The sequence below is a fragment of the Bombus bifarius genome, unplaced genomic scaffold (assembly GCF_011952205.1).
Source record: "Bombus bifarius isolate JDL3187 unplaced genomic scaffold, Bbif_JDL3187 scf7180000009343, whole genome shotgun sequence".
Taxonomy (NCBI): domain Eukaryota; kingdom Metazoa; phylum Arthropoda; class Insecta; order Hymenoptera; family Apidae; genus Bombus; species Bombus bifarius.
Genome location: NW_022885057.1, coordinates 1,727,941 through 1,739,351, shown reverse-complemented (window position 1 = coordinate 1,739,351; position 11,411 = coordinate 1,727,941). Strand labels below are relative to the sequence as shown.

The following is an 11,411-nucleotide window of genomic DNA, read 5'->3' as shown; positions in this document are numbered from 1 at the left end:
ATGTACTTAAATTAAAAGGAATATATTTTTCGGCTTTTATTGTATATTTATCAAATAACATAATTTAATTACTATTTTTAAATATGAAACAGTAAGATTTATAGAAAAAATGTTTATTAAATAATACAAAACGATAGAGTATACAAAATTTTAGGATTTAGATACATATTATAAAATAACATTCATATCACTCTACTTCCATACACTTATTAGTTAACGCAAATCATACTGAAATGTTATAGATTTATTGTATTCACGTATTTGTGAGACATACATCTAAATGCTGATTCATTTGAGATTCTATTATTAATTTCATACAAACAGGACAAGGATATTTATTCTGTTCAATTGATACTTCAGGAACTGCACTCAACATTTCGCTGTTATTACAATGAATTGATGAAGATATGTCGTCGTTAAAAACATTCCCAATACAATCTTCTAAATGATCATTTAATGAGACTCCAAAAGGAATGAATTCATTACATACTAAACAATTATGTGGAACAGTATTCATTACATTATTTTTTTTATCTTTTGTATTTTGACTAGCGTTTTTCGAATTTTCGGTAACTGAGAAACTGAATGAATCGTCACTGGACGCACTACTAATAGAAATTATACTTTCGTTTATGCTTGTATTATTATCATCTGTATCATCTAATTTAATAACTAAGTTATCATCTGTTTCTAGAAGGCACTTATCAATATGCTCATTTATATCTATAAGATTAAAACTATTACTACAAATAGGACAATTTACTTTCCTAGAATTTTGTAACTGATCTAATTTTAGCTGTTTGCTTGAAAAAGTACTTGATTCATTTTTTCTTTTTTTAGCAGATGGCGAATTATTTGCTTTTATTTCTAAATTTGCAAAATTACCATTATTAGAATTTTTTATTGTAATTTGTTCTTTACTTTTATCTACTTTTTCATTTCTTGAACTTAAACAAAAATCTATGTGTTTATTCATCTCATTATTTGGCACAAAATTATCGCATATTGGACATTTCACAAGTTTTGTTTGTACTTCATTTAATAATTTACTATTTTTAGCAATTGGTTTCTCCATTTCTACAGCATTAATTAATGAATTTATTGTTTTCCTTGGTGTAGTATTTTTATTTAAAGTCTGATTATAATTAACATTATATAATTTGTTCAATAAATTACTTTGGCCTGTATTAGAGCCACCAACAACTCCAGAAGATGAAAATTTAGATGTACTAGAAATTTTAGTAATACTACTAGGACTACCATATTTTTGTGAATTACTTGAACAGTTTGGACCTCCTGTACCCCAACCATGAACATTGTTTGTACCAGTTCCAAGTCTTTTAAATCCATTTAAAGAATTTTGATTATTTACAACTGATTTGATACTTTTTGGAATGGATACAATTTTTGATTCTGTGATAGGTGAAGTAGTTTTCATAAGCCAATTGAACATAGTACTTGGTTGATTATAATTTTTAGGAGAAGACTTTGTTTTCTCTTTACTCTTTGAAGATTTTGTTTTAAAATTCTCTGGTTCTTTAATTTTAATGAATTGGCCACCGCAAGTTTGTTGATGTTCTTTCCACCAAAAATCACTTGGACCTGGAGCACGATTCATAGCTCTGCGTACCGTTCCAAAGTATGGAGCTTTCTTTTGACAAGGACCATTACATCTCCACCAATGTTGTTGATATAATCTAACTTCATCATGAAAATTGTGATATATCTACATAAACAAATATTTTAAAAAATGAAAAAATTGCTAAAATTATATAATAAATTATTATATTTATTTTATTACAGATACATACAGTTATTTTTGTACCAGCTGCTTTATTTATTCTGTTCATATGTTTACAAAACTCTGGACCATGTCCATCTCTGTCACGATTATTGTTTGTGAGGAACAAGTACCCATGAATCATTTCATGCTGTAATATATATTCAAGAAAAGCTAATAAGTTTGGTTAGATTCTTTAATAATTAATCAAAGATAATTATATTACAAAAATCTTACTAGTAAGGTCTCAACTAGATCTTTCCTTGGTCTAAGCTTTAATAATGGTGCACTAAGTGAAATTATACATTGTCGATTTCGAGGATGAAAAGTACATATACCAGCACAACTGTAATATGTAAGAATAAATATAATATATAGTATAATAAACACTTTATCTTATTTAGTATTCCTTGAATGAAATAAATTACCTTGTCATTTTAGGACTCCATTTAACTTCCACAGGAAGCAAAACATTCCAGAAAAAATGCTCATTAAATTGTACAAACAATGTATGAATATTGGGTGTTGGATCAATTAATTCCAAGGTTTGATCAATTAATGTTCTTGGTTTATAATCTTCCTTATCTTTCTAAATTTTACAAAATCATTATAATATAAAGTGTTATGTACAAAGTATATATCAATTATTAACGTTAAATGATAACATAATAGTAAAATACACTTACATTTTTTGGTAAGATTGCATTTTCTGTTAATCCAAAACAATTATCTTGTTGATGTAGTTTATATTCTAATTTAAGGTCGCGAGATTTTTGTGATTGTATCATAATTTACAGATGTTAATAAAGATAATACAGTATTAACTTAAAATATTTGGCTACATATACCCAAGCTGGAAAATTTCATTTATTAATCTTAATTCATATCAACAGTATCCTTCGTTAGTTACGTATACGTGCAGTATTAAGTAGTTTCTCATTTTACTTTATTAATATAATAAACAATGTCATTGCAGCGTTCTATATTAACACAAGAGATAAGCGAATAATTCTGGTTCTCTCTGAATACTTATTTACAAAACGGTTGCCGATTACGATGACACTGATACATGTCAAAATCAACGTTCTGTGCACATTTCATATATGCATATATACCGTATTTTTAATACCATATATCGTATTTCTATTGTTTGGAATAGGTTTGGGATAATACAAGCTTAAATTTTAGCTCAATATTACGATATGATAAATTATTGGCGCGGTACAAGCGGAAAGGGGGTGATTCTACGCGAAAAAAGAAGTCGAAAATATAGAATAAAAATTAAAAAAAAAATTTTTTTTTTTAATTTTTCCATTAAGACAACAATCTACAGTGAGATCCGTTATAACGTACCGCACGCGTACCGAGCGAAAATTCAAAGTCGATTTTCTCGAAAACAAAGCCTCAAACGAAAAATTTTTATTCTATATTTTCGACTTCTTTTTTCGCGTAGAATCACCCCCTTTCCGCTTGTACCTCCAGTTACCAACCACCCTGTATATATCAAATTTAAATATCAATATATACATCATGTTATGTATTTACTTATATCATAAACATACTGTGACATACCAGAAAATTTCAAAACGATACCAATTCTATAATATCGCCTAATTCATGGTACATTCATTTCATATCTTTCGTTATGCCACGCGTCAGAATACTGCGCCCTCTGTTTGTAATCTCATATTTATTGTATATGGAAGATTGGCCTATGTAAAAATTGTAGTGGGTTAATCGTACAGCATATAACTAAATAATTCAGCAAAATGGTAAGCATTCGTCTATCATTAATTTGGAATCATTAACAATGTACGTAAATTGTAAAAAATATTTATGACAAGGCCGTTCGGTACAAGTTGCCACAGATGTCAATCATTGCTCGTGGTTCTAAACTAAACACATATAAAATTAAAATGTATTTCAACATTACATTATTTTGTATTATTTTAGGTACTTATTGCTGCAGCAGTCTGCACAAAAGCAGGCAAAAGTAAGTAATACTTATTTCCTTTGACCACACCTGTTTATGCATATATGTGTGTTCTGTAAATGTGTTGATATCAAACATTATTACCGTCTTAATTGTCGGGCAATCTTGATCTTATTTGTTTAATACATTCAGCTGTTTATTTTGTTTTATATATACTGTTACTTTTCTAATTTTTTAATTGTAACATTTATAAATTTAGTATTGAATTAGTTATTTAATATTATTGTTATATATTATATAAATGAATAAACAGATATTTTTAAATAATGTAAATTTAATAATTTATGTTTAATTATTTTATATAAATTTTTAAATACTTATTAAATAACAATTTATAGTAAGTATGCTTAAAATATTGATATCTTATGATCTCAGGATAAAAAATGTGATATACGATATGCTTCTTCTATACAAATGCATTTTTAAATATTACTTGTAATTAATGAACAAACTAATAATCTTTATGAATTTTAGCTATTATCTCTCGCCAATTTGTTGAAATGACAAAGGCCAGAATAGAAGGTTTGCTTGCTGCATTTCCAAAGTTAATGAGTTCTGGTAAACAACATACATTTGTAGAAACAGAATCTGTGAGATATGTTTATCAACCTTTGGAAAAAGTATATATGTTATTAATTACAACAAAAGCTAGTAATATATTAGAAGATTTAGAAACATTGAGGCTTTTTGCAAGAGTTGTAAGTATATTGTAAATTTAAAATTAATACAAGTATCTATTACTTAAATTTTGTTTATTCAATTGATTCCTAACTAATGTTTAATAATTTGGTTAATAAGTCTACATAATAAATTTACAGATTCCTGAGTATTGCAATTCAATGGATGAGCTTGAAATAGCTGAAAATGCATTCAATTTGATATTTGCATTTGATGAAATAGTTGCATTAGGATATAGAGAAAGTGTTAATTTAGCACAGATTAGAACATTTGTAGAAATGGATTCACACGAAGAAAAAGTTTATCAAGCTGTAAGAATGACTCAGGAAAGAGAGGCTAGAAATAAAATGCGTGAAAAAGCAAAGGAATTGCAAAGACAAAGAATGGAAGCAGTTAAAAAAAGTGGTCTTAAAAATCCTGGATTTGGTAATTCTTATGGAAGCAGCGGTAACTTTACATCATCACTTAGTGTGAGAGATACTACCAATTTTGTACCAGAACCAGTTAGACCTTCATATACACCAACACAGTAAGAAATAATGTAATGTAAATGTAATTTTATTAAAAACTATATTCTACAACATATCTTTATTTTATGTATATACAGAAAGCCTGTTAATACTGGACCAGGAGCAATGAAATTAGGAGGGAGATCTCGTGATGTTGATTCTTTTGTAGATCAGTTAAAAGAAGAAGGAGAAAATGTTGTAACAACACCTTTACCTACAACAGGAGCAAAATCAACATCACTTACACCACAGATAATAAATACTGAACCGTAAGATATTAATTAGTTTAATTTATATACGTATATGTACTATCAATAAATTTTAAACAATTGCTTTTTTATGTTAAGAGTCCACCTGCGGCAAGAAGAACGTCTTAATGTAAGAATTGGTCGAGACGGTGGCTTACAACACTTTGAATTGCATGGTTTAGTAACATTACATATTTCGGATGAAAAATGGGGTCGAATTCGCGTACAATTAGAAAACAGAGATTCAAGAGGAATTCAATTACAAACACATCCAAATGTAGATAAAGAATTATTCAGGACACGTGGTCAAATAGGTTTAAAAATTCCTACAAAACCGTTTCCATTGAATACTGATGTTGGAGTATTAAAATGGCGATTGCAAGCTCAAGATGAAACAGCACTACCTATTTCAAGTAGGAATAATTTGCTAAATACAAATTATATATAGCTTTGGATATATTCTTTATCCATTATTGTGTAATAAAGAAATAATCTTCTTTGTTACTTAAAACAGTTAATTGTTGGCCATCTGAGAACGGAGAAGGTGGATGTGACGTGAACATAGAATATGAATTAGAACAAGTTAACCTCGAATTAAATGATGTTCAGATAAACATTCCATTACCTATGGGATGCAATCCCATAGTACACGAATGTGATGGTCAATATACATACGAAGCACGAAGAAATATGCTTGCATGGTCTTTACCAGTGGTTGATGCAACGTCAAAATCAGGTTCAATGGAATTCTCAGCACCGTCGTCTACTCCTGCAGATTTCTTCCCCCTTCTTGTTTCATTCTCATCAAAGACATCATATGTCAATATAAAAGTATGCAACTCTCTTGTGTTCATATTACGTATATACAACAAGGAATAAAATTTCAACATTCATATGTTCATAAAAAATTAAATAATTTTATATTTTTCGTAGGTAACCGAAGTTTTACTTGTAGAAGATGAAAGTCCGGTCAAATATTCAGTGGAAACAGTTTTCTTTACTGATAACTACGAAGTGGTATAAAAGTATCTATTAAAGAGTAAGATAATTGCTTGTGCTATGTACAAAAATACAGGACACTATCCATTGGAATTTTGAAGATAAAGATTTTCAGCTTATTTATATTCAGGTTACAATTTTATTGTCACATAAACTTTATTTTTATCAATGGATGCTTGAATGTATTTCCAGCAATTTACACATACTTCTGAAACGATTTGTTTAATTTAGTACATGTCTAATGTTGAACTATTGCAGAAAAGTGTATACAGATGTTTTGTAATTGGTAAATACAGAATACGAGAAGTTTTATGAATTACACTTATATCAATGTACAAGAATTATGTTATATTAAATAATTTTATTTAATTTTCGTATACATATATACACATACATGCACAGATACATGAACATTATAATTAACTACAAAGAAATAATACGAACATAATTGGTAGGTTTTTAACAAAACATTAATTTACTCTCATATTTGCATTCACTTATTCTTGTTATTTTCTTTTAATATTATTATTAAGAGCATTTAATATTTTGATATCTTTCATTCTTGAAAATGCAAAAATATTTTTTTATTTTCAGGTCTAGTACTTTTATATACTTTCTTGCTAACTTTTTTTTTAAAAAATGACAGATTTTTGTAGATAAAAAAAAGAAGGGAATTAATGTAGTCAATAACTGCATGTAAATAGTTTTCAAAGAATTTTATTTAAATTAGACTTTTATAAATAAGAAAAAACTTATTTACCATTTAATTTACTTATTAAATATGTATAAATAATCAACAAATTGTCCGTAAAAGAATATTTGTTTGTAGGAGAATATAAATTTCATTCATATGCTTTTTTTCAGGAGACATTTACTATAAATAATTATATAGAATTAAAAATAAAAAATATTTATTAAAATATTCGAGTGTAAATATCACTATGTAATTTGTACAATTTGTTAAAACCTATACAAATTTTAAGATTATATTTACGTTATTTATATTGCATTACTTTATTGCAATATATTTGGTGATATGTTTACCACTTGTTGTATCAAATAATTTTCAATTACTGCTTTAGCTAAAAAATTAAATCAAGCAATTTTTTAAATATTTCATATAGTGTATGCAAATATTAATTGTATGATTTTTGCTTACCAGTTAGTGAATTATTTAATACTGCTGCATGATAAGCACTTATATTATACATATTACGACGCGTTATATCCGCGCCTCTAGATAATAATTCGTAGCATACATGTGGATGATCTCCATTTGCTCCATATATCAAAGGTGTATTTCCTTCCTTTATTATTAAAAACAAAAAATCAACATTTAAAATTTTTATTTAGTAAGAAAAATTACTATATGTAACATGTACCTCATCGCTTGCATTGGAATCTGCACCATGGTTTAACAACAATTTTACAAGATCATGATGTCCATAAGCAGCTGCTAAATGCAAAGGAGTCTCTCCATTGAGACCACGGTAGTTTTTGTTCGCACCAGCTTTAAGTAATTGCCTTGCACTGCCTAATTGTCCATATCTCGCAGCCCACATAAGACCAGTTAAACCCTTTTCATCAGGTGTATCAACAGTACCTTTATAACAATTTATTAACAATTATTAACTACAATATGTATTACCATTTGTTTGTAAAAAAATAACATACTTGGATGTATGTGTTCAGGTGTAAGTTCACCTTGGCCAGCTAATGTATGGAATGTAATATCGCTACCACCATAAAGTTGAGATATTTCTGTTTGTGTATTACCTCTTTGTAAATTAGTAAGTAACGTAGGAGGCTGGAAAAAATATTAGGTTAGGGAAATATTTATAATATGCCTTTTATTTAAACATTTGAAATAAGATATATATAGATATTATATATACCTTATATGGTTGGAAGGCACTGGTTCTTGTAGCATCTTGCCATGCTCCTGGAGCCCAATGCCATTTAGTTTCTATAGGTTCAGACTTGCACCCAATATTTACATTTTCTGGCTTACAAATTAATGGTCTTGGTCTGATACCAATTGTTGATTCTCCATCACGCACAATACTTTTAGTTTCATTAGTAGGAGTATCACATTTTTGTTCTTTCTCTTCTTCATCGTCTTCTTCTTCCTCTTCTTTTACAATTAGTTCAGAGTGAATTTGATTTTCCATACTTTTCTATTCCATACATATATTTACATATATTCCACACAGAGTTATATTAAATAATAAATAAATGTAAATAAAACAGTACACTGTTGTAAATTAGAAAATACTTTAATACAAATACGTTACGTTTACAAAATTTGATTTAGTGTACTATTTACATAAATGATTTATTTAAATAACAAAAATTAAATACACGTCATATGTCATACTAAAAATGAAAAGTTTATCTCCCGAATCTTTTGTATTTAAAAAATATACACAAATGATTTATATATTTAGCTGATTAACGTAATTGAATGTCTATAAGCATTGATGAAAATGAATTTAAAAAATTTTTAGAGGATTCATAACAGACTTCGTAGAGAGGTTATAATTTCATTGTTGTTTGACATATACCATTATTTTTATAATTCTTATAATATATTGTATGTCATGGATGTGAATACTTTGCAAAAATTTGGATTTAATTAAACGATACATAAATATTTTTGTGAAAAAAAATAGAATAAGTAGAAATGTACATATGTCGTAATGACGATACGGACAAGGATTTCCATAGGATACTGTAAAGGAGTTTTCAAAACTTATATTTGTATTAATCTTAATGGATTTTATGCCTTACGGATTAAGAGATCTATTTTAGAATAATTTTTATTATTGCAGCATGAGTAACTTCATAAGGACTGCAATATTTAAAAAGGTATCATTTTAATGTTATTACCTTGGTTATGGTGTTTAATATCTTAAGAAGTTTAATTTTTATAACTCTATGTTTTATATTTAAATATACTATTTATTTTTACTTAAACAATTAATAACGTATATGTTACATATATGGATGAAATAATTTTATTCTTAATGCGAGTTATTTAAATTTTGAATTAAACGTAACTAGCATTAACATTATATTTACACGTTATAAACTTTTATATCGTAAAGATCATATTTAAAAATTTCCTACATATCTATAATACAATAAATTATTAAATTATGTGTAATTATATAAATTGATTTTCTTTTAGATTATAAAACAACTACAAAATATAGACAATGCATGTCAATATAAGATTATGTCTAATTTGCGTATCACATTTAATAAGGAGATTGATACATATACCTTTGTACTTCCTTTAAAATCAAAAGATTATAATTTAACAAATAAAGTGAAAGATATTACAGATAATGATTTAAAGGGTGATTTTGATAATATTACAGTCCAAGATAATACTATACACTTCAATGTGCTAAGAGATAAGTATATAAAGCAAATTTTAGAAAGCAATCTTTCTGGTGTTAGACCACCACTTGTGGATATTAATAAAAACATTATAGTAGAATTTAGTTCACCGAACATTGCCAAACCCTTTCACATAGGACACCTACGTTCTACAATTATAGGAAACTGCATTGCTAATTTAAATAGTTTCTGCCAAAATCAAGTTACAAAGATAAATTATTTAGGTGATTGGGGTACACAGTTCGGTTATGTTTATATAGGAATGAAAATGGCAAACATTGATAATATAGAAATGCAAACAGATCCCATTAAAACATTGTACACAGCTTATGTTAATGCTAATAAATTAGCTAAAGATGATCCAAGTATAAATGAGAGTGCTAAGGAAATATTTAGACAATTAGAATTAGAAGATAATGAAGTTTATAAAAATTGGGAATCAATCAAACACTTTACTGTCTTAGAATTGGAAAGAACATACAAAAGAATAGGTGTAACATTTGATCGATATGATTGGGAATCTATGTATACAGCTAAAAAAATAAATAAGATAATTGATAAGATGGGAGAAATGCAGCTGTTAAAATTAGATAATGAAAATAGGAAAGTAATGCCTTTGAGCGAAGAAAAAAGTGTTCCTATTATAAAAAGTGATGGTACAAGTTTATATATAAGTAGAGATATTGCTGCTGCTATTGATAGATTTGAGAGAAACAAATTTGATGCTATGTATTACATTGTAGAAAATGGTCAAACTGACCATTTTACTAGTTTAATCCAAATTTTAAATAAAATGAATTTACCTTGGGTAAATAGATTAAAACATGTTAAGTTTGGAAGAGTACATGGTATGAGCACACGACAAGGTACAGTGGTATTTTTAGAAGATATTTTAAACAAAGCAAAGGAAATTATGAAACAAAAACAATTGGATGCAAAGAGTAAGTTTATATTATCTATAGTCATACATAAAATATAATTGAGGAGTGGTAATGAAATATATCCGTATTATACAATTATTTTAGCAACTAAAATTCCATTGGATAAAATAGATGAGACTTCTGATATATTGGGTATTTCTGGTGTAATTATTCAAGATTTAAAACAAAGTAGAATGAACAGTTACGAGTTTGATTGGAATTTAATGCTTGATGTAAGTTATTTAGATAAGTTGAAATCTTTTAAAGAATATTTCAAAGCTATTTAGTGATATATTGTTGTTTAGTGAAATATATATTTTAATATCAGATGAAAGGTAATTCTGGAATAAAATTGCAATATGCTCATTGCCGTTTATGCAGTTTGGAAGAGTTATCTGGTGCTACATTAGTAAAAGAGTGTGATTCAAGTCTTTTAAAAGAAGCAGAAGTTGATCAATTAATTTTACTAATTAGTCAATTTGATGAAGTTGTACTTAAATCCTATGAAGAATTAGAACCATGTGTATTAACAATTTATCTTTTCCATTTATGGTTAGTATAAATATATGAAATAGGTATATTAAAAATTTTAATACATTAATTTTATATAGTCTTTTCTATACATTTATTTTTTATATTTTTCTTCTCTAGTAAAGCTATCAATATAGCTTGGCACAAATTGAGTGTAAAACACCAATCAAATGACTTAGGAAACCAAAGATTATTATTATTTCATATAGCAAGAATTACTCTTGCCCAAGGTATGAAATTACTCGGCTTAACACCTCTTGAAAAGATGTAAATGGAAAAATAAAACTTTTATACAAAATGAAAATGTTATATAATACAATTAATTTAATAAATTTAAACGTCATGGTC

The 11,411-nt window shown here is 27.1% G+C and overlaps 4 protein-coding genes across 5 annotated transcripts; 2 read left to right on the top strand and 2 right to left on the bottom strand.

Annotated features, from left to right (window-relative positions):
• Positions 1 to 223: 223 nt before the first annotated feature.
• Positions 224 to 3,003, bottom strand: LOC117215055 (sprT-like domain-containing protein Spartan). The gene is made up of 5 exons (XM_033461470.1): positions 2,467 to 3,003; positions 2,209 to 2,369; positions 2,018 to 2,126; positions 1,812 to 1,931; positions 224 to 1,726 (listed from the first exon to the last, which is right to left on the bottom strand). Exons 1-5 carry the CDS (start codon positions 2,566 to 2,568, stop codon positions 254 to 256), a joined length of 1,965 nt encoding a protein of 654 aa, XP_033317361.1. The 5' UTR covers positions 2,569 to 3,003; the 3' UTR covers positions 224 to 253.
• A 393-nt stretch (positions 3,004 to 3,396) lies between these two features.
• Positions 3,397 to 6,534, top strand: LOC117215060 (coatomer subunit delta). Its single transcript, XM_033461477.1, has 8 exons — positions 3,397 to 3,552; positions 3,734 to 3,773; positions 4,248 to 4,471; positions 4,592 to 4,980; positions 5,059 to 5,229; positions 5,308 to 5,621; positions 5,723 to 6,039; positions 6,142 to 6,534. Exons 1-8 carry the CDS (start codon positions 3,550 to 3,552, stop codon positions 6,229 to 6,231), a joined length of 1,548 nt encoding a protein of 515 aa, XP_033317368.1. The 5' UTR covers positions 3,397 to 3,549; the 3' UTR covers positions 6,232 to 6,534.
• A 602-nt stretch (positions 6,535 to 7,136) lies between these two features.
• LOC117215066 (DNA-binding protein RFXANK-like) lies at positions 7,137 to 8,473 on the bottom strand. The gene is made up of 5 exons (XM_033461487.1): positions 8,103 to 8,473; positions 7,882 to 8,014; positions 7,590 to 7,810; positions 7,367 to 7,514; positions 7,137 to 7,289 (listed from the first exon to the last, which is right to left on the bottom strand). Exons 1-5 carry the CDS (start codon positions 8,376 to 8,378, stop codon positions 7,222 to 7,224), a joined length of 846 nt encoding a protein of 281 aa, XP_033317378.1. The 5' UTR covers positions 8,379 to 8,473; the 3' UTR covers positions 7,137 to 7,221.
• Positions 8,474 to 8,590: 117 nt separating this feature from the next.
• LOC117215058 (probable arginine--tRNA ligase, mitochondrial) lies at positions 8,591 to 11,377 on the top strand. Of its 2 annotated transcripts, XM_033461474.1 has the most exons (6): positions 8,591 to 8,741; positions 9,039 to 9,075; positions 9,398 to 10,553; positions 10,638 to 10,765; positions 10,861 to 11,084; positions 11,184 to 11,377. In XM_033461474.1, exons 2-6 carry the CDS (start codon positions 9,040 to 9,042, stop codon positions 11,332 to 11,334), a joined length of 1,695 nt encoding a protein of 564 aa, XP_033317365.1. In that variant the 5' UTR covers positions 8,591 to 8,741; position 9,039; the 3' UTR covers positions 11,335 to 11,377. The 2 variants fall into 2 exon arrangements, with proteins under 2 accessions (XP_033317365.1, XP_033317364.1); XM_033461473.1 differs by having other exon boundaries at positions 8,591 to 9,075.
• Positions 11,378 to 11,411: the final 34 nt, after the last annotated feature.

Coding starts and splice junctions, on each gene's coding strand:
- LOC117215060 (XM_033461477.1), top strand. Junction 5,230..5,307: donor CAGATAATAAATACTGAACC/GTAAGATATTAA, acceptor TTTTATGTTAAG/AGTCCACCTGCGGCAAGAAG. Junction 5,622..5,722: donor AACAGCACTACCTATTTCAA/GTAGGAATAATT, acceptor TACTTAAAACAG/TTAATTGTTGGCCATCTGAG.
- LOC117215066 (XM_033461487.1), bottom strand. CDS start 8,378: ATGGAAAATCAAATTCACTCTGAACTAATTGTAAAAGAAGAGGAAGAA. Junction 8,015..8,102: donor GTGCCTTCCAACCATATAAG/GTATATATAATA, acceptor TATTTTTTCCAG/CCTCCTACGTTACTTACTAA. Junction 7,811..7,881: donor ACCTGAACACATACATCCAA/GTATGTTATTTT, acceptor ATTGTTATAAAG/GTACTGTTGATACACCTGAT.
- LOC117215058 (XM_033461474.1), top strand. CDS start 9,040: ATGAGTAACTTCATAAGGACTGCAATATTTAAAAAG. Junction 9,076..9,397: donor GGACTGCAATATTTAAAAAG/GTATCATTTTAA, acceptor ATTTTCTTTTAG/ATTATAAAACAACTACAAAA. Junction 10,766..10,860: donor ATTGGAATTTAATGCTTGAT/GTAAGTTATTTA, acceptor TTTTAATATCAG/ATGAAAGGTAATTCTGGAAT.
- LOC117215055 (XM_033461470.1), bottom strand. CDS start 2,568: ATGATACAATCACAAAAATCTCGCGACCTTAAATTAGAATATAAACTA. Junction 2,370..2,466: donor ATGCAATCTTACCAAAAAAT/GTAAGTGTATTT, acceptor TGTAAAATTTAG/AAAGATAAGGAAGATTATAA. Junction 1,727..1,811: donor CAGCTGGTACAAAAATAACT/GTATGTATCTGT, acceptor TTGTTTATGTAG/ATATATCACAATTTTCATGA.